Source organism: Schistocerca cancellata, chromosome 7 (genome assembly GCF_023864275.1).
Source record: "Schistocerca cancellata isolate TAMUIC-IGC-003103 chromosome 7, iqSchCanc2.1, whole genome shotgun sequence".
Taxonomy (NCBI): Eukaryota; Metazoa; Arthropoda; class Insecta; order Orthoptera; family Acrididae; genus Schistocerca; species Schistocerca cancellata.
The window spans coordinates 149,822,971-149,844,706 of record NC_064632.1 but is presented as its reverse complement, the minus strand read 5'-3'; the positions used below and the strand labels follow the sequence as shown (position 1 = coordinate 149,844,706).

Here is a 21,736-nt window from a genome sequence, read left to right as displayed (position 1 = left end):
AGTAACACTTGCTGGTCTTCTTGATCGCAATCGTTGCTGTGGCGGGTGACAGAATTCCTGGTAGGTTGTGATGTATAAACGTCAGCCACGTAATAAAATTAAGTTATACCATAGTCGAATAATATGAATATAGACGTTTTGATTCTAGCGTACCACATATGCTTCAGCAGAAGCCGATTGTTGCTATATCCACTTCCTTCTCGTGACTTTTGTCCAGTCTGGTAACTTGGCACGTTGCCGTCCACTGCTTTGGGTGGTGTGAAACCTCGGGATGGTGGCTCGAGTGCCTCGAGAGTGCTGGTGGGAGTGTCCCTGTTGCAGACATCCCCGAGCTGGTGGTGCTGCGCGCCCGGGGCCGCGACTGGGACTCGGTGCTGCTGACGCAGTGCGAGGGCAGCTGGAGCTACGACTCGGAGATGGTGTTCCACGGCGCCAAGAGCCTGCTGCTGTACACGCTGCCGCTGCTCTTCATGTCGGTCGCCTACTTCCAGATCGTGCGCGTGCTCTGGCGCTCCGACAACATCCCGGGCCACGACGACCACAACGGCGACGTCATCAGCTCCAAGGAGGCGGGACACCACGCCACTTTCGGTACGCGGCCACTTCGCTGTTACCAAGCACATCTCTTTGCTGGTGTAACGGTTAAGGAAACTTCACAAATAGTACTGGTAGATAACTACATCAACATCTTTGCTGTTTTATGGTGTATGCCAGAGGTGGTAACACAATTTTTTCGACCCATCCGTGTTCAATGCGCCAATGGCACAGTGGAAGAATGACTGTGTAAGGGTGTGGTTTGTTTTCTTCTTTTTCTTGAATTTAGAACAACTGTGTGAGGTGAAATGACAAGTTTAATGTCGCACTATTTCTTATCAAATGACAGCTTTTCACACAGTTTTCAACTCACCAACATGAAAACAGCGCAATGGATAACGCATCTTGCTAACATCAAAAAGTGAAATAAGTTTATACACAACACTGTTAAATATTAACTCTCTGAAAGCACATTAATCCTAAACACAATATTATGAAAGTTTAATTGGAAGTTTCTTTACATTAATCCTATGACCAATAATGTGAAAGTTTAATTGAACTTTTCTTTACAAAACTGCTCCTACACATAAGTTATAACGTTGGTCAGTACTACGAAAATCGTCCGATTTTCTGTTCAAAGTTCGGTACTATTTAGGATGACAATCAAGTCTACGGTGGATGGTTAGTCAAGTGACAAATATGAGCGCAAGATTACCCAAGGCCGCTCGAGTTTACAGTGGACGCAAGCTGGTGAACCAACAAAGTTTACACCTCTGCTCGCGGTGGTTCCTTAAGTTGTGACGTGCTGCTGTCTGCAAGGCCGCTCTCTCCCACTGAAATTCCTACAAAACTAATCTGGCCTTTGTTGAACTTTCCAGCAGAAACTTTCCCTATGTTTCTCGTTATGCAAGAAAACGTGTACTCCGCCCCAGTCTTATTATGTGGTGATATACACGCACATGGTTAGAGCAGTGTGCATATTATAGTGCCCTCTCAGGTCTTGCAAGAACAATTAACTAACTCGGCTGGTTCGTTTCACCAGTGTTGGAGCTAAACGTTGCTACAGCTAGTTTCTTAGCTGGAGTGCATCCGCTGTGAACGCAGTGTCTACACAAATTTCTTTTCTGCGTTGTACAGAGCGTTAAGCGCTCTGTTCTGCACTTGACGCCAGTTCAGAGAAGAGTCCATGAAAATTTCTCTCTTGTCCCACTCATGGCAGAACTGCCTCCCTCCACTTGGGTTCCGTTTTCACTTCACAGCTTTTTCGACCAATAGGAGCGTTCCTCTTATTTTGTAGAAACACCCTCTACCAATTGCAACGTCCCTTCTAGAAAACTGCGTCGAAACCAGTATTTTTCTCCTTCATACTGCGTATCCGCCAATCAGACGTTTTGTGCCCATTCTACACTCCTGGAAATTGAAATAAGAACGCCGTGAATTCATTGTCCCAGGAAGGGGAAACTTTATTGACACATTCCTGGGGTCAGATACATCACATGATCACACTGACAGAACCACAGGCACATAGACACAGGCAACAGAGCATGCACAATGTCGGCACTAGTACAGTGTATATCCACCTTTCGCAGCAATGCAGGCTGCTATTCTCCCATGGAGACGATCGTAGAGATGCTGGATGTAGTCCTGTGGAACGGCTTGCCATGCCATTTCCACCTGGCGCCTCAGTTGGACCAGCGTTCGTGCTGGACGTGCAGACCGCGTGAGACGACGCTTCATCCAGTCCCAAACATGCTCAATGGGGGACAGATCCGGAGATCTTGCTGGCCAGGGTAGTTGACTTACACCTTCTAGAGCACGTTGGGTGGCACGGGATACATGCGGACGTGCATTGTCCTGTTGGAACAGCAAGTTCCCTTGCCGGTCTAGGAATGGTAGAACGATGGGTTCGATGACGGTTTGGATGTACCGTGCACTATTCAGTGTCCCCTCGACGATAACCAGTGGTGTACGGCCAGTGTAGGAGATCGCTCCCCACACCATGATGCCGGGTGTTGGCCCTGTGTGCCTCGGTCGTATGCAGTCCTGATTGTGGCGCCCACCTGCACGGCGCCAAACACGCATACGACCATCATTGGCACCAAGGCAGAAGCGACTCTCATCGCTGAAGACGACACGTCTCCATTCGTCCCTCCATTCACGCCTGTCGCGACACCTCTGGAGGCGGGCTGCACGATGTTGGGGCGTGAGCGGAAGACGGCCTAACGGTGTGCGGGACCGTAGCCCAGCTTCATGGAGACGGTTGCAAATGGTCCTCGCCGATACCCCAGGAGCAACAGTGTCCCTAATTTGCTGGGAAGTGGCGGTGCGGTCCCCTACGGCACTGTGTAGGATCCTACGGTCTTGGCGTGCATCCATGCGTCGCTGCGGTCCGGTCCCAGGTCGACGGGCACGTGCACCTTCCGCCGACCACTGGCGACAACATCGATGTACTGTGGAGACCTCACGCCCCACGTGTTGAGCAATTCGGCGGTACGTCCACCCGGCCTCCCGCATGCCGACTATACGCCCTCGATCAAAGTCCGTCAACTGCACATACGGTTCACGTCCACGCTGTCGCGGCATGCTACCAGTGTTAAAGACTGCGATGGAGCTCCGTATGCCACGGCAAACTGGCTGACACTGACGGCGGCGGTGCACAAATGCTGCGCAGCTAGCGCCATTCGACGGCCAACACCGCGGTTCCTGGTGTGTCCGCTGTGCCGTGCGTGTGATCATTGCTTGTACGGCCCTCTCGCAGTGTCCGGAGCAAGTATGGTGGGTCTGACACACCGGTGTCAATGTGTTCTTTTTTCCATTTCCCGGAGTGTAGATGCCTAAAGTACATTGACCTTTCCGTCTCTCGCACTCGCTGGACGAAAATGTGTCACTTGCTTTTGTTTGTATCCCGCTGGAATTTCGAAACACAGTTTTCTAAAGCTTCTTCTCTGCCCTTGTACCGATGTCCCCGCTACAGGCGGTCCTCCGGCTTGACTCACCTGGCCAGGGGTCGCTGTCCTCTTTTCTGCTGCCCCTTTTAGTGGTTTCCGCTGTGACTCCCACAGCATGGCTTCGCTACGCCATTGTGGAGCAGGATTCTCAAAACTAAAAGCGACTGGACTCGTGTTCCCTGCTTTACCTTCCGCTCAAAGACATGCATTGTATAGGAATGGTGTGTTAATTACCATCGATTGACTGTCATCCCTTTTTGCATTACATATTGATAGGCAAATGTTCTCATAACTGTCGATTTACCTTCTCAGTGCAATTCGTGTAGGTCTCATGTAAGATGTGAATCTGACCATTCATTCTGCCACCTTACAACTGTTTGCACACTACCGAATTAGCTCTAATGTCTATGATTTCTCGTTGACGTCACTTGGTGAGATGCAAGTGCAAGGAAATAAAATCTTGCCCTACTCTTCCAGGGACATATGCAGAATTTCAGTGCTAAATCAGCCAATTACACATAACGACTCTCTCGTAGATTTTTCAACTACATTTATAGTTTGACTATTATGAAGAAAACAACAGCAACGAGCCACTTTTTATAACGCTATTTATTTATTTAAATAGCGCCAATTCAGACTTCGAACCAATAGGTTCACTTTAACATAGATTTTACATTAGTTTTCACTCTTTGTTTTCTCAAATGATGAAATTTCGTTGGGGTGGTGGTGTTTCATTTCGGAAAACAACAAGTGAAAGTTATGTAAAATGTATCTTAACTTGAACTAGTCGTTTGAAGACGAACCTTCCGCTATGAAACCAGTAACAGTGCTATTTAAATAAATAATTAGCGTTGTAAAAAGTGGCTGGTTTGCTTTTTCCTTCTTTGTAAGAGTCAACCTATATTTTTTACACAGCCACGTTCTCATAATGTCAGTTCTTGACAAAATAGTATGTTTTCGCTACAGTTTGTTGAGCATCTCGATAAAGTTCTCGCACCGACCAAATGATTCTGTGACGAAACACACTGCTCTTCGCTGGATATTCTCTATCGCTCCTATTAACCCTGCTTGGTAAAGGTCCCACTCTGATGTACAACACTCAATAACTGGTTAGGCAAGTGTTTTCATAGCCGCTTCTTTCATGGATGTAGTGCAATCCCTTGAAATCCTTCTGATGAAACTCGTTCTGTGATCTGATATTTGTTCAGTTTGTTTTATGTGGTTATTCTACTTTAGGTCCCTCCAGGCTGTAACAATAATAGTTTTGTATGTCTCAATGGCCGAATGCAAATCATTCAATTGGACGCCCCGTCGACGGCTCAGGGGTCCCTAATACATCTCTGTTATCCAACTGGGAAAAGGGAACCTACACTTTAAAGTGGAGTCCGAACCATGTAGCGTTCCTTGCGACTTAAGACTGTTTAAAGGTGAACGTTAGAACAAAACGTCACCGAAAATTTCACTGATCTGACCAGGCAGCGATTACGCAACTGTTTCTATGCCGCTAGACGACCAGGCTGCGATTCAGATGGTTATTCCGAGGTGTTTTACTAAAGCTGAAGTTTCCTGTGATCTGTTACGGATAGTGTGAGTGTACAGTATCAGGTTTCTTCTCGTATGTAAAAAGCGTTACGTTTATTTATACTCAGGTCAGCCACCAGTCACTGCACAAAGCACCTATCCTGTGCAGGTTTTCCTACAATTCGCTACAGTCTTTCAGCTTCGCTACCTTCTCACAGACAAATGCATAATCTGTGAACAGGTTCATGGAGCTTCCGACGCTATCCGCTAGATCATATATCAGGTGGTTATAATTCAGCTTTCCCTATTAAACACGTTATAACACGGAAATAATTACTGTACGGCGACGAAACTTGGTAGCTTTAATGTCAAGGACTAGGGAACAGATATAATGCAGAATGAATTCAACTGAAACACTTTTAATGTTCAAAAAATGGTTCAAATGGCTCTGAGCACTATGGGACTCAACATCTTAGGTCATAAGTCCCCTAGACCTTAGAACTACTTAAACCTAACTAACCTAAGGACATCACACACACCCATGCCCGAGGCAGGATTCGAACCTGCGACCATAGCAGTCCCGCGGTTCCGGACTGCAGCGCCAGAACCGCAAGAACACCGCGGCCGGCACACTTTTAATGTGAAGCTACGGTACATCATACCATTATTGCTACAAAAGAGGCTCGATACGGCGCCCATCAGTGACCCAAAGAGACTAAAAGCGCAGGATTGCATTCTGCAGAGCAGAACGAAGCATGTCCATAGGTATGCTGGCTATCTGTCTTGATATGCTCCGCTTCAGACCAGCACATGTGTGAATGTTCCTCTCTTAATGGAAACGACCAGCTGATAATTCGATCGTTTCCAAATGTGTTTTGGAGAAGCAGGTGAACTTCACGGGCGATGTGCTGTGGGGCCCCATCTTGCATGAAAACTCTGCAAACGGTGCATCTCTCTCCTGTAGGGCGGGTATGGCCTGCTGGCGAAGCATATCGCAGTAACGCTGGCCTATCACACTGCACGTCTTTGGCCCTTGAGTGCCATCCTGCTCAAAAAAGAATGGGCCAATGATGAACGGAGCCATGAGGCCACACCATACAGCGACACGTTCACAATGCAGAGGAACTTCATGCACAGTGACTGGAAGCGAAGATCCCCACACTCAGTAATTCTGTGTGTTCACCTCACCCATCAGAGGAAAGTGAGCTTCGTCTGTCCATCAGATGGTCCAGGGCCAGCCCTCGTCAGTCCTTGTAAGAAAATGGAGATCGTCAACACGTCATTCAGCGTCCTGTAAGGTACCGAGCGAGGTGGCGAAGTGGTTAGCGCACTGGACTCGCATTCGGGAGGACGAGGGTTCAAACCTGCGTCCAGCCGTCCTAATTTAGGTTTTCCTTGATTCCCCTAAATCGCTCAAGTCAAATTACGGGGTGGTTCCTTTGAATGGGCAAAGCCAAGTTCCCTCCCTGTCCTTCCGTAATCTGATGAGACCGATGATCTTGCTGTTTGGTATCTTCCCCAAAACAATCCAATCCAATCCTGTGAGGTAAGATACCGTACGATGTGGATCCTATACGCATACCATCTGAGAATGCCTCGAAGCCCCTTCCGTATAGTGAACCACGGGATGTTCAACAGTCGTGAAACAGCACGCGCACTGCATGACGATCGAGCATTGCTCGCAGCAGCTGTGGTGCGACCGGCCGTCGGCCTCTTCCCAGAGCGACGCCCAGTTCTCCAGTTCATTCGAACTTCTTCATCTTTCTCCGCACAGTAGGTGGCGAATATGTACCCTTCCGTAATCCTTTCAGCCGGCGATATTCTCGAAGTGCAGCTGCAGGAGTGTTGTTGTTTTGATAACAGAGTTTCACCAATAAAACCCTGCTCCTTTGGTCCAAGCTCGGTTGACACGTCAATAAGTGCACGGCGACTGGTCAGGTGGTGAGACTGTGTATCACCATGACTGATGACGGCACCTGGTGGCCACAGTTGGAACTTGTCGGTGGCGCAGTACCCCATGGAAATCATGCACCCCGTACTCTGGACATTAATGCTACCAAGTTTGATACACCTACAGTAGTTAGTTTCCATGTTAATCGCGTTAAATAGGGAAAGTTCAATTATAAGCACCCGATACACTTTTCAGCCACATTAATGTGACCACCTCTCGACAAATCGCATAACCACCTTTTACAGTGCTACCTTTACTTCACATGCAAGAAGAGGTCAGTGAGGCTCTGGAAGGATCACCATGTTGTTGTTGTTGTGGTCTTCAGTCCTGGGACTGGTTTGATGCAGCTCTCCATGCTACTCTATCCTGTGCAAGCTTCTTCATCTCTCAGTACCTCCTGCAACCTACATCCTTCTGAATCTGCTTAGTGCATTCATCTCTTGGTCTCCCTCTACGATTTTTACCCTCCACGCTACCCTCCACTGCTAAATTTGTGATCCCTTGATGCCTCAGAACATGTCCTACCAACCAGTCCCTTCTTCTTGTCAAGTTGTGCCACAAACTCCTCTTCTCCCTAATTCTATTTAATACCTCCTCATTAGTTATGTGATCTACCCATCTAATCTTCAGCATTCTTATGTAGCATCACATTTCGAAAGCTTCTATTCTCTTCTTGTCCAAACTATTTATCCTCCATGTTTCACTTCCATACATGGCTACACTCCATACAAATACTTTCAGCAACGACTTGCTGACATTTAAATCTATACTCGATGTTAACAAATTTCTCTTCTTCAGAAACGATTTCCTTGCTATTGCCAATCTACATTTTATATCCTCTCTACTTCGACCATCGTCAGTTATTTTGCTCCCCAAATAGCAAAACTCCTTTACTACTTTAAGTGTCTCATTTCCTAATCTAATTCCCTAAGCATCACCCGACTTAATTCGACTACATCCCATTATCCTCGTTTTGCTTTTGTTGATATTCATCTTGTATCCTCCTTTGAAGACACTGTCCATTCCGTTCAACTGCTCTTCCACGTCCTTAGATGTCTCTGACAGAATTACAATGTCATCGGCGAACGTCGAAGTTTTTATTTCTTCTCCATGGATTTTAATTCCTAGTCCGAATTTTTCTCTTGTTTCCTTTAGTGCTTGCTCAATATACAGACTGAATAACATCGGAAGAGGCTACAACCATGTCTCAATCCCTTCCCAACCACTGCTTCCAATACATGCCTCTCGACTCTTATAACTGCCATCTGGTTTCTGTACAAATTGTAAATAGCCTTTCGCTCCCTGTATTTTACCCCTGCCACCTTTAGAATTTGAAAGAGAGTATTCCAGTCAACATTGTCAAAAGATTTCTCTAAGTCTACAAATGCTAGAAACGTAGGTTTGTCTTTCCTTAATGTTTCTTCTACGATAAGTCGTCGGGTCAGTATTGCCTCGCATGTTCCAACATTTCTACGGAATCCAAATTGATTTACCCCGAGGTCGGCTTCTACCAGTTTTTCCATTCGTCTGTAAAGAATTCGTGTTAGTATTTTGCAGCTGTGACTTATTAAACTGATAGTTCGGTAATTTTCACATCTGTCAACACCTGCTCTCTTTGGGATTGGAATTATTATATTCTTCTTAAAGTCTGAGGGTATTTCGCTTGTCTCATACATCTTGCTCACCAGATGGTTAAATTTAGTCCGGACTGCTCTCCAAAGGCCGTCAGTAGTTCTAATGGAATGTTGTCTATTCCTGGGGTCTTGTTTCAACTCAGGTCTTTCAGTGCTCTGTCAAAATCTTCACGTAGTATTGTATCTCGCATTCCATCTTCATCTACATCCTCCTCCATTTTAATAATATTGTCCTCAAATATATCACCTTTGTATGGACCCTCTATATACTCCTTCCACCTTTCAGCTTTCCCTTCTTTGCTTAGAACTAAGTTTCCATCTGAGCTCTTGATATTCGTACAAGTGGTTCTCTTTTCTCCAAAGGTCTCTTTAACTTTCCTGTAGGCAGAATCTATCTTACCCCTAGTGAGATAAGCCTCTACATCCTTACATTTGTCCTCTAGCCATCCCTGCTTAGCCATTTTGCACTTCCTGTCGATCTCATTTTTGAGACGTTTGTATTCCATTTTGCCTGCTTCATTTACTGCATTTTTATATTTTCTCCTTTCATCAATCAAATTCAATATTTCTTCTGTTACCCAAGGATTTCTAATAGCCCTCGTCTTTTTACCTACTTGATCCTCGGCTGCCTTCACTACTTGATCCCTCATAGCTACCCATTCTTCTTCCACTGTATTTCTTTCCCGCATTCCTGTCAATTGTTCCCTTGAGCTCTCCCTGAAACTCTGTACAACCTATTCTTTAGTCAGTTTATCCAGGTACCATTTTCTTAAATTCCCACCTTTTTGCAGTTTCTTCGGTTTTAATCTACAGTTCATAACCAATAGATTGTGGACAGAGTCCATATCAGCCCCTGGAAATGTCTTACAATTTAAAACCTGCTTCCTAAATCTCTGTCTTACCATTATATAATCTATCTGATACCTTCCAGTATCTCCAGGATTCTTATTTTATGATTCTTGAACCAAGTGTTAGCTATGAGTAAGTTATGCTCTGTGCAAAATTCTACCAGACGGCTTCCTCTTTCATTTCTTACCCCCAATCCATATTCGCCTACTATGTTTCCTTCTCTCCCTTTTCCTACTCTTGAATTCCAGTCACCCATGACTATTAAATTTTCATCTACCTTCACTACCTGAATAATTTCTAATATCTCATCATACATTTCATCAATTTCTTCATCATCTGCAGAGCTAGTTGGCATATAAACTTGTACTACTGTAGCAGGCATTGGCTTCGTGTCTATCTTGGCCACAATAATGCATTCACTGTGCTGTTTGTAGTAGCTTACCCGCACTCCTATTTTTTTATTTATTATTAAACCTACTCCTGCATTATACCTATTTGATTTTGTATTTATAACCTTGCATTCACCTGACCAAATGTCTTGTTCCTCCTGCCAGCGAACTTCACTAATTCCCACTATATCTAACTTTAACCTATCCATTTCCCTTTTTAAATTTTCTAGCCTACCTGCCCGATTAAGGGATCTGACATTCCACGCTCCGATCCGTAGAACGCCAGTTTTCTTTCTCCTGATAACGACGTCCTCTTGAGTAGTCCCCGCCCGGAGATTCGAATGGGGGACTATTTTACCTGCGGAATATTTTACCCCCTCGCGAAAAATTACGGTTGTAGTTTCCCCTTGCTTTCAGCTGTTCTCAGTACCAGCACAGCAAGGCCGTTTTGGTTAGTGTCGCAATGCCAAATCAGTCAATCATGCAGACTGTTGCCCCTACAACTACTGAAAAGGCTGCTGCCCCTCTTCAGGAACCACACGTTTGTCTGGCCTCTCAACAGATACCCCTCGGTTGTGGTTGCACCTACGGTACGGCTATCTGTATCGCTGAGGCACGCAAGCCGCCCCACCCACGGCCAGATCTATTGTTCATGGGGAAGGAGGATCACCAAGCATAAAGAAAATAATGAACGAAACAATGTAGTTGGGAAATGGATGTTGACTACCTCTGTTCTTGTATTTCATGGGTACTGAGCAAGCTGTACCATATCCGCTGAGAATTAAGGTATTTGTTCAATCCCATTTAGTACACTAAAGAATCTAAACTTCAGTACTATCGCTTCCATTAGACATGACAAAGTTGCAGAATTCCGTGAGACGCTGGGACTCGAACCTAGAACGCTGTTTTTCATGGGCAATGCTCTAACTGACTGTGTGATTTTCTCTTCGTTTGACATTTTACTTTTCTAATTGTTTTTAATTTTCTATGGTCCTCTTCCGACGTTACTGCGCTGCCTTTTGCTAGCCATTATCGCCACCTTCGGCATTCTTCTCGATCCAGAAACAAACTACCTTTTCTAGGAACTTTTATCTTGTGACATCTAAGGTTCCGTTCTTGTAAGTCAGCGGTTATTATACAGTACACATAAAACACGCACTGCTGGATTTTCCTCTACGTCCCCTTCTTCGTCAGTGGATAGATTGATGTAAGAATAAGTAATATATGGGAACACCTAAATCAGAGAAAATAAGGGCCCTGGACGAGATCTAAATAAGGGAAGGGTAAATAAACATAAAAAGTAAAATTCTTATTTATCTTTTTTTGGGACGTTGAGAAACTAATACGGTGTTCAATATGAAGTCTTTATCATCATCTGTCAACACTATTCGCAGATGGTTATGGAAGGTGACATTATACGAGTTGTCCCACTAATGTTGCGAGAAACTGCGAAGGGTTGTACAGGGTGTCCTGAAGAACAAATCTAAGATAGGAACCTTTGTCCGGAAACGTCATTCAAGACGCCACAGAAGGTCGATATTATAGCGAAAAACATAGGAGATTTTAGAGGTTGCCATGAAGAACATGAACTGCAGATAGAAACCATCATACACCGCGGCAACAGAGGATCGCATTCGCAGGAGACAAGGACTTCCCACGCAGCGGTTAGCTCCATCCTCTCCAATCGCGATCGTGGCTTTCAGTCGCGATCACTGTCCGTCAGAGTACGAAGTCACGTTTGCTGACGAAGGTGTGGCCCAGTGACGGGCGCCGGCTGCTGTAACTTCGATGTTATGTAGCGTCGTTACATGAGGCTTCTGGACACGGGCTACTATCATAGAATTGTTCCTCAAGACACGGAAATCACTATATTTCTTATGAAATTTTCGTTTCCTTATCCAATGTTGCTAAAGGGTGTGGTCCTCTATACGAGGTTTACTGCATATACTGAACGCACAGCGCTGAATCCTGCCTAGTCATCGAATAGGGGGTCTCTAGGAAATCTGCTTTCTCGGATCGCTAGACAACAACGCAAACAAATCGTACTAATGAGTTTTATTACGAAAAGTAAATTACAATACTTAACTTTTAGAAATACATAGATGTATCGCAAGCAAAGCGCGACATGCAGAATAAACAAGCCTCTTCAGTATATACAATTCCTAACACAAATGAAGTAATGCTTCTATCCAGGCTGCTGCTCTTGACTCTTCTCCTCGACTGGGCCGACACCAGTCGGGTGTGGCGCTTATGTCCTCTTCGCACAGAGGCCGCTGCAATCGTGTTGTCGTCCTGCAATTAGCTGACCTCTTCTCGCTGCCCCCTCTGCTCAGTCGTTCCCGACTGGCGTGCCGGCGTATGACTTTACGTCGCAACACACTGGCCAGCGAGACAGATGTAGCTGTGACGTTTTGTGCTAAAGTAGGGGTTCCCAACAAAATTTTCTCGAGGACCCACTCAACGAGCATGATTGGTACCTTGTCATATCACAGTATCAAGTAGCTAAAAAGCCTAAATAAGAGTCTTTTTATACGTTTTCTATTTTTGGACTTAGAAAAAACATTGACATGTTCATTACTGAAAAAATATTGAACTTGAAACTTTTTCAATTTGCCATCGTTGTTATTGTTAAATTTTTGATTATTACTCAAAATCTTTGTCTTCAAATCTAGGTCTTTACTATAGCAAACTCCTTAAAAAATAAAAATTGAGTATGAACTGAAAATGACAGGAAAAAATTAAAACTGAGTGTATTGGTCTTTCAAGTGTACTACATTTGAGATGGCATTGAGTAGACATGTGTGGAAAATAAGAAAACACTAATTTCATACAAGGTATTATTTACTTGAAAAAATACAGTTACAACAGAGTACTCCATCAGTATAGAGTTAGTTTTAGTTTTCGGTTCTTAATGAGATGAGTTCAATCTGACCTTTGAGTGCATTATTTCTGAAATACTAGGTTCCAAACATGAAACGTCCACTCTGAAAGCGGACCGCATGTCGAGCCGATTCCTATATCTGTTTTTCATTAAACACATGGAAGAAAATGCTTATTCACACCGATATGTTGTTGCAAATGGAAGGATCTTTTTCATTGCCTTATCTCCAAGTTTCTTGTAGTCCTTGCGTGCTGATGCCAAGAAGTCTGTAACTTTATCACCGATGAAAATGTTTATCATCGTACCACAGCTGGACAGATCCACAAGTTGATCTTGCTCTTCTTCAATGAGGCCTTGGATTTTGTCTATTTCTTCACAGCTGAAGGAATTTCGAATCCATCTGTCGTCAGGGTCAGGTTCAGGGACATACTCTCTAAAAGTGGTGGCTAGGCTGCGTAGATGCACGGCTGCATTGATCTTAATCTGGTCAGGCAAGAGCTCCTCTGATGACTACGAAAATTTTTTTAAAGTAGAAAAGTTAGTTAGTGACTCGTTTTCTACCCTTGTCGTCCAGATCTGACACTTTTTGACCATAGCACTAATCTTATCCTCTTCTTTGTACATGTCTACATTTTTTTCCTTGTAGCCGGCGGGAGTGGCCGTGCGGTTCTAGGCGCTGCAGTCTGGAGCCGAGCGACCACTACGGTCGCAGGTTCAAATCCTGCCTCGGGCATGGATGTGTGTGATGTCCTTAGGTTAGTTAGGTTTAATTAGTTCTAAGTGCTAGGCGACTGATGACCTCAGAAGTTAAGTCGCATAGTGCTCAGAGCCATTTGAACCATTTTTTTCTTTGTAAACTCAAGTTTAACACATTCAAGTGATCAAACACATCAGTTAAGTACGCAACTGAGCAAAGCCAAGAGAAGTCAGTGAGAAAATCCGCGTACACTGTATCAAGAAAGAAGACACGAACCTCTTCTCTAAGTTAAAAAAATATTGACAAGATCCTACCTCGAGAAAGTCATCTTACTTCCGTATGAATAAGAAGTTGCTCATGCTCACTGCCGGATTGCAGATGTCGAGTTTTAATGTAGTTGATCATTTGAACTACTTCGATAAGTATCTTTTGCAAAGGTTCAGGCAATCTATTGGCTTCTAAGGCTTCACGATGGATACAACAGTGAGTCCATTTCACCTCACGGGCTACTGCTTTGATACGAGCTAGAAGTCCAATTTTTTTGCCAGTCATTGACTTTGCTCCATCCGTCGACAAGCCTACACATTTTTTCCAGGTGACCTCGTGTTCATTGAGATAATTATTTAATGCAGTAAAAATATCGTCTGTTGTTGTCTGCAGTGGTTCGCATGAAAAACGAAAACCTTCGAACACTTGGTCCTCCTATAAGAATCGTGCGAAAACCAACATTACAGCTTTTTTTTATATGCCCGTGCTTTCATCCAATAGTAGGGCGTACAGGTCACTCATGCAAAGTCTAACCAGCAACGTTTCTTCGATGTTAAGTGCCATATCAGTAATTCGTCTTTCAACAGTATTATTTGGGAGCGGGACAGTTCCTATTACCTTAGCAGCTGCATCACCTAACATTCTCTTGCAAAGTATGATTGCTGATAAGTTCCTCAGCAATTGTGTGGTTTTTCCCACATTTAGCAACAAGCTGAGCCACCTCGTAAGTCGTAAGGGTTGCATTTTCATTTACATTTGCACCACAGTGTTTGGTAATTCCTTTACAGTATGTTTTCAACTCTCCTAATTTATTTTTGAAAAAAATCTAATGACTTACTTTGTACTCTGGGTGCTTTGTTTCAAGGTGGCGCCGGAGTTTTGCTGGTTTCATACATTCATTCGAAAGGATTTCATAGCAAATTACACATTAAGGTTTAGGCTGTTGCTCATGTCCAGTGAACGTAAAACCGATTTCCAAGTAATCAGAGTTATATTTTCTAATTTTTCCAGTAAGATTAACACTGATCTCGGAAGGGTTAGTTTCAAGGGACGCGGACGATTTAGGTTCAATGAACACTTGACAACTTCGGTTCGAGAGTCACTGACTTACTTGCTTGAATATCAAAGGCATTATCTTCCGCTTCATCTGTAGCCCTTTCTCGTTTTAACGAACCACTTTTTAGCCAATGGTCCATTTTTAACTACGCGAACTCTGGCTTCCGCAAAAGACAACGCTTTACAGACACTACTGTTTTAATACAGAATATTGAATATGTAAATCACATGATCTGTGAAAGCACTGGCAAGGAATTAACAATGGCCGATTGTCGTCTGAAATGCGAGATTCAGTGTAAAGTGACTGAGCTGCAAAGAGGCAGCGCGCGCAGTCTAACGGCATACAGCAGAACTATTTGCTTCTATCTAATTCTAGTTTTGCGCTAGAGTGTGCTAGTGACAGTGGGCTCTAGGAAGACGCTAGACGCAGGAGTTAGCGTTCGCTAAAGCTCTGCTCCTGCAGGAAGCGGCCAAAATAAAAAATCTGTTATCATACGAAATATATTTAATATATTTTTTATTCTAGTAGCATCTTGCGGACCCCTCTGGCACAGCTCGCGGATCCCTGGGGATCCGCGGACCACCTGTTCGGAACCACTGCGCTAGAGAATAACATCCCACATGGTCGTAACAAGGTCGTGATACCAGTCTGTTTAAGAATCGTCCTTGTTTCCATTGCAACTCCTTTTTAACTCCAAATGAGAACAGATTCGCGAATAGGTTGCTCACAATGAACCTAAATAATGCCTTTTGTTTAAAGGAATTACAAAATCAAATGGCTGTTAGTTTTAGTTAAGTAAGCAAAACCCGTAACCCACCCACAGAGCTTAATTTCTGCCAGTAACCTCTCCTCTAACATCCTAGCTTCACAGAAGCTCTCTTGCGCTCCATGCTGGACTAGGAAAAGGGAGGTTCCGGATTCAAGTCTCGACCCGGCACTCAGTTGTAAACGACGAGTACTAGTGTCTTTGGCGTTTCAGAGATTCTGCCATGTACCTCCTCTCTAGCTGTTTAATTGCAGTTTATGCACGACAGCGTAATGCTGCAAATTGATTGAAATTTACGCGAGCTTACCAATTACGCTGTTGTGCCGCCAGCGCCGTCGGGTAGCGTCGGCAGCCGTCGGGTGCCGATGGCCGGCAACTCGACCACGGAGGCGCAGCTGCGGTCGCGGCGCAAGGCCGCCAAGATGCTGGTCGCCGTCGTCGCCATGTTTGCCATCTGCTACCTGCCCGTCCACCTGCTCAACATACTCAGGTGGGTGCAAGGCGCGAACCACAACAGAATGTGGTTCCTCGCATACATTTATCAGACTATCGCAGAATGTTCTCAGTGCGTTCAGTTGGTGCCTTCTAAGAATTTACAGGAAAAAAGACGAGAAAGGATCATTAGTCTCGGAAATTTATACCTCCTTACTTGTGTTCCTTCCAGTTCTAGAAAAAATTTTGCGTTGTTATGTTGGTACCTGACTCTCGAGATAATAAAAGTCGATGACTACGCATTGTTCGTTTGACCTACTGCGGGAAAGTAATGTTGTGAACATTGAGAGAAGTAGTCGTTGTGGGATATGGGGGTCGGGATCGTTTCTGGGAGCTTACATGGATAGCCGAGGTGATTAAGGCAACCGCCCTAGATAATCAAAAAAACCGGGTTCGAGTCAAGGTTCGGGACGGATTCCCATGTGCCACTAAAAGGTTTTTCTAAGGCGCTGCAGTCATAGACTGTGCGCCAGTGCGGCTGGTCCCGGCGGAGGTTCGAGTCCTCCCTCGGGCATGAGTGTGTGTGTTTGTCCTTAGGATAATTTTGGTTAAGTAGTGTGTAAGCTTAGGGACTGATGACCTTAGCAGTTAAGTCCCATAAGATTTCACACACATTTGAACATTTTTGAACTAAATGGTCTTATACGGCTGATACGACTGATGTCAAAGTCTTGAAATAATTAATTGCTTGACGTGCTGCGTAACAGCCGGTTTTGTCATGATGGTATATGATGCGATGTTTCCAGTAGAGTTTCATGATTCTGTCATTGACTTGTGGGCAAGAAACTGTTGAATACCACTCACTATTAGTTGTTCTTAGCTTCTCTTGAGCAACAATCGCATCGGGTCCAGAGTAACTAAATATTCACTTTCTTGGAAGTGCTTGGCTCTAAAAATGGCTCTAAGCATTATGGGACTTAACATCTAAGGTCATCAGTCCCATAGACTTAGAACTACTTAAAGCTAACTAACCAAAAGACATCACACACATCCATGCCTGAGGCAGGATTCGAACCTGCGACCCTAGCAGCAACGCCAAGAACAGCTCGGCCTCAGCGGCTGGTCTGGTAGTGCGTAGCAGACGAACTGTTTTCATTGTTTCGGTTCATCTACATTTGTATCTACATACACATTCCGTAGGCCACCGTGTAGTACATGGCGGAGGGTAAGTTATACCACTATTGCCCATTTCCTTTTCCACTCGCAAATGGAGCTAGGCAAATCGACTGTCTACATAGCTCCTCACGTGCTTCAATTTCTCTTACAGTGCTTTTGTGGTCCACACGTCAAATGTATGTTTTCGTCAGTAGAATAGTCTACATCTACATCTACATCTACATTTATACTCCGCAAGCCACCCAACGGTGTGTGGCGGTGGGCACTTTACGTGCCACTGTCATTACCTCCCTTTCTTGTTCCAGTCGCGTATGGTTCGCGGGAAGAACGACTGTCTGAAAGCCTCTGTGCGCGCTCTAATCTCTCTAATTTTACATTCGTGATCTCCTCGGGAGGTATAAGTAGGGGGAAGCAATATATTCGATACCTCATCCAGAAACGCACCCTCTCGAAACCTGGCGAGCAAGCTACACCGCGATGCAGAGCGCCTCTCTTGCAGAGTCCGCCACTTGAGTTTGTTAAACTTCTCCGTAACGCTATCACGGTTACCAAATAACCCTGTGACGAAACGCGCCGCTCTTCTTTGAATCTCTATCTCCTCCGTCAACCCGATCTGGTACGGATCCCACACTGATGAGCAATACTCAAGTATAGGTCGAACGAGTGTTTTGTAAGCCACCTCCTTTGTTGGTGGACTACATTTTCTAAGGACTCTCCCAATGAATCTCAGCCTGGTACCCGCCTTACCAACAATTAATTTTATATGATCATTCCACTTCAAATCGTTCCGCACGCATACTCCCAGATATTTTAAGGAAGTAACTGCTACCAGTGTTTGTTCCGCTATCATATAATCATACAATAAAGGATCCTTCTTTCTATGTATTCGCAATACATTACATTTGTCTATGTTAAGGATCAGTTGCCACTCCCTGCACCAAGTGCCTATCCGCTGCAGATCTTCCTGCATTTCGCTACAATTTTCTAATGCTGCAGCTTCTCTGTATACTACAGCATCATCCGCGAAAAGCCGCATGGAACTTCCGACACTATCTACTAGGTCATTTATATAATGACCTAGTAGTTCGCAGTAAACTTCAAACGCCGGTGCTCTGGAGTTTGTCATTAGTGGTTCTCCAAAAGGTCGTCGTTTACTCTCCAGGCATTCCCATTTGAGCTCACGTAGAATCTCTGTGAGACTTGCATGTTGATCGAAGGAACCTGTAAGAAATCTAGCAGGCCACCTCTGAACTGCTTCGACGTCGTCCTCGGCCTGCTTTAATCCCATCTGGTGGGTGTCCCTAACAGTCGTATTCAAAAATGGGGAGCCCTAGTGCTCTTTACACGGTCTCTCTTACAGATGAACCTTACCTCCCTACAATTTTCCCAACAAACCAAAGTCCACCTTTCGTCTTTCTAGCTGGCCGCTGTGGCCGAGCGGTTCTAGGCGCTTCAGTCTGGGACTGCGCTGCTGCTACGGTCGGAGCTTCGAATCCTGCCTCGGGCATGGATGTGTGTGACGTCTTTAGGTTAGTTGGCTTTAAGTAGTTCTAAGTCTAGGAGACTGATAACCTCAGATGTTAAGTCCCATAGTGCTTAGAGCCATTTGAATCATTTTGTATTCTCTATCTTACAAAGAGACATTTGGCAACTGTTTAGTTTCCTGCTCTTACAAAAACATCCAAATTTCATCTCTTGTTGCGTGCTGTATACAGGTTTACAGAACATAGGCTAACTTTTGACCATTTCCTTGTTGTTGTTGTGGTCTTCAGTCCTGAGACTGGTTTGATGCAGCTCTCCATGCTACTCTATCCTGTGCAAGCTTCTTCATCTCCCAGTACCTACTGCAACCTACATCCTTCTGAATCTGCTTAGTGTATTCATCTCTTGGTCTCCCTCTACGATTTTTACCCTCCACGCTGCCCTCCAATACTAAATTGGTGATCCCTTGATGCCTCAGAACATGTCCTACCAACCGATCCCTTCTTCTGGTCAAGTTGTGCCACAAACTTCTCTTCTCCCCAATTCTATTCAATACCTCCTCATTAGTTATGTGATCTACCCATCTAATCTTCAGCATTCTTCTGTAGCACCACATTTCGAAAGCTTCTATTCTCTTCTTGTCCAAACCATTTATCGTCAATGTTTCACTTCCATACATGGCTACACTCCATACAAATACTTTCAGAAATGACTTCCTGAAACTTAAATCTATACTCGATGTTAACAAATTTCTCTTCTTCAGAAACGATTTCCTTCCCATTGCCAGTCTACATTTTATATCCTCTCTACTTCGACCATCATCAGTTACTTTGCTCCCCTTACTTTGCTTCCTTACAAACACACAAAAAACTATAGTCAAATCTTCTATGAAATGATAAGATTGAGAGCAAGAAATCAAACAGATTACAGGAACAGCGATGTGATTTTGAATGGTGCTCGAGATCCTGTGAACAAAATGGCGCGCTGACTGAGAACGTACATTCTGTTTCTTGATATCTGAAAAATTCTCTATTGCAAAATTTATAGATTGCAAAATTATTGGAACATTTTGCAACTCCACGGTCTACATAATCCACAAATATTCTCTAGACTTTTTTTAAATTCTAATATTCTACGTTAGACGTTGGGCATTAAATTCTATATCACCACCTCATGATTCAAAGGCATTTCAAATGTTTTTTAATCTATCAAATTTCATACCTTTAGACAAAGCATTTCACAAAACATTTGACGCGACTTATTTATCCCTATTTTCAAGTTTTCTTCAGAAAGAATGATCGTTTTGACACCTCAATTGCTTTCACAGAGTCTTCTGTTCTGCAAATGTGCTGAATTTAGTACTAGATTCGAAGAAAGCAATTTCTGACAGTTAAATATCACTTCACTGTAACTTTTTATGCACGAAATAGCTGGTCTTGGAGATGAACTTTTGAAATTTCATTTTCACAGCTAGAAGCAGCTGTTCTTGACTTATATTGATTTTCTCTCAAACCCGTTATTAAGCTTTTCTTAATTACCCCGATTGCTTCCTAGCTAAGAAAGTTCAGACAACAACCCACTGCGAAATTTCTAGCGCGTCTCATTTTCTCCTCTCGAATATCTAACCAAGAACTGATAACAGTCCTTCTCTGGGATAGCTTAAATTGTCAAGAATCCTTAATAAGTTTTCAAGCAATAGCAAATGCACTGTGGTCTTCGATTGCATAACGTTGCCTCTATTTCGAGGTGAGTAACTTAACGATCCTTTTCCGTCACCAATGGTTTTAGGAACATCAATCGATTTTGATGGACCTTCAGAAAATTGAAACTTCGTGGCAGATTAAAACTGTGTGCTGTGTGCCGGACCGAGACCCGAACTCGGCCCCTTTGCCTTTCAAGGGCAAGTGCTGTATCGTCTGAGCTACCCAAGCACGACTCGCGCACCTTCCTCACAGCTTTACTTCCGCCAGTACCTCGTCTCCTACCTTCCAAACTTCCGATTTCGAGTCTCGGTCCGGCACACAGTTTCAATCTGCCAGAAAGTTTCATATTAGCGCACTCCGATGCAGAGTGAAAATTTCATTCTGGAAATTTCAGGAAATTCATCGCTGACGGAATCAAGAACGCTACGAAGTTTTGCGAACCAGCTGTAAACAGTCTTGTCAGAAAGAACTTGTTTACTAAAATTTGTATAAAGGCGAACCGAAACATTGTTGTTTAGTTAGGGTTTTACGAGAATAAAAAAAAAATCATCCAATGAAAGCATTCTGTAGATAATTGACTCGGCCAGTTCATGAGTTGCAATTATTTAAAAAATAACAAATGACAAAACAGCGCCATCAAGGGTATAGGGCGTCCTTTGGGCCGTATTCATTATTGAAGGATATTGCGTTTTTAAGAGATGAATAAGGCGCAGAAATTGCGTTGCATTACTTCATTCGCTTTGGCTTAGCAACGAAGTTTGTAAAATGCTAAAATGGCAGTAAATGCCACTTTCAATGCCAGAAGATGTCAATGTCTTTTGTTAAAAGTAACGATCGTTCTCTCCAGTTGAATTAATCGATGGCACCTGTTTCAAGCAGTACAAGGGAGAAAATATTACTGAATATCAACTGTTTTCCGTTGCAATAAACTCATTCTGTGTGCACCAAGTTCACATTTTTTTCAGAATTACGCTAACTGTAGTATCCACTTCAACGATGGAGAAAAATATTTCAAAGCCACAAAACTCTCATCCGACTCAGTCGCCAATAAGAAACTATACCTCTGTGGAGCACGAGTTTCAGTAAACTAATGTAGCGAACGCAGTGTACCACCGCTCTTTTTAGGCGCAAAATACGAGCTGACTTATCGAGCTGTGTAAGTATACTGTAACAGTAATTTCTAATGCAAGCAATGCATACAAAGTGCAGAGTTTATAAGTGCCATGGCTTCCAGTTCTGTGTGTTCCCAACCTAAACTGTCTCGTACTGTCAGTTTATTGTTCATTTTACTTCTGCTTGTAATCGCTTCTGCCGGTAATCGCTTCTGCCAGTGCTGTTAAAAGTATTTCTTTTAACATTGTCATAGATGAAGTAATTTACTTTAATCTTAAAACATCTTGAGCAGCTGCGTTCACAAATTTATCGAATAAAGAAACCCTTTTGTCTAGG

General features: G+C 43.9%; 1 protein-coding gene across 1 annotated transcript in view; it reads left to right on the top strand.

Moving 5' to 3' along the window:
* The window catches only part of LOC126092671 (orexin receptor type 2-like), a 98,033-nt gene that overhangs the window by 38,145 nt on the left and 38,152 nt on the right, over window positions 1-21,736 (top strand). Inside the window, exons 2-3 of the mRNA XM_049908392.1 lie at window positions 322-591; window positions 15,825-15,984. Of these exons, the coding sequence (XP_049764349.1) occupies window positions 322-591; window positions 15,825-15,984 (430 nt within the window). The remainder of the gene's footprint in view (window positions 1-321; window positions 592-15,824; window positions 15,985-21,736) is intronic.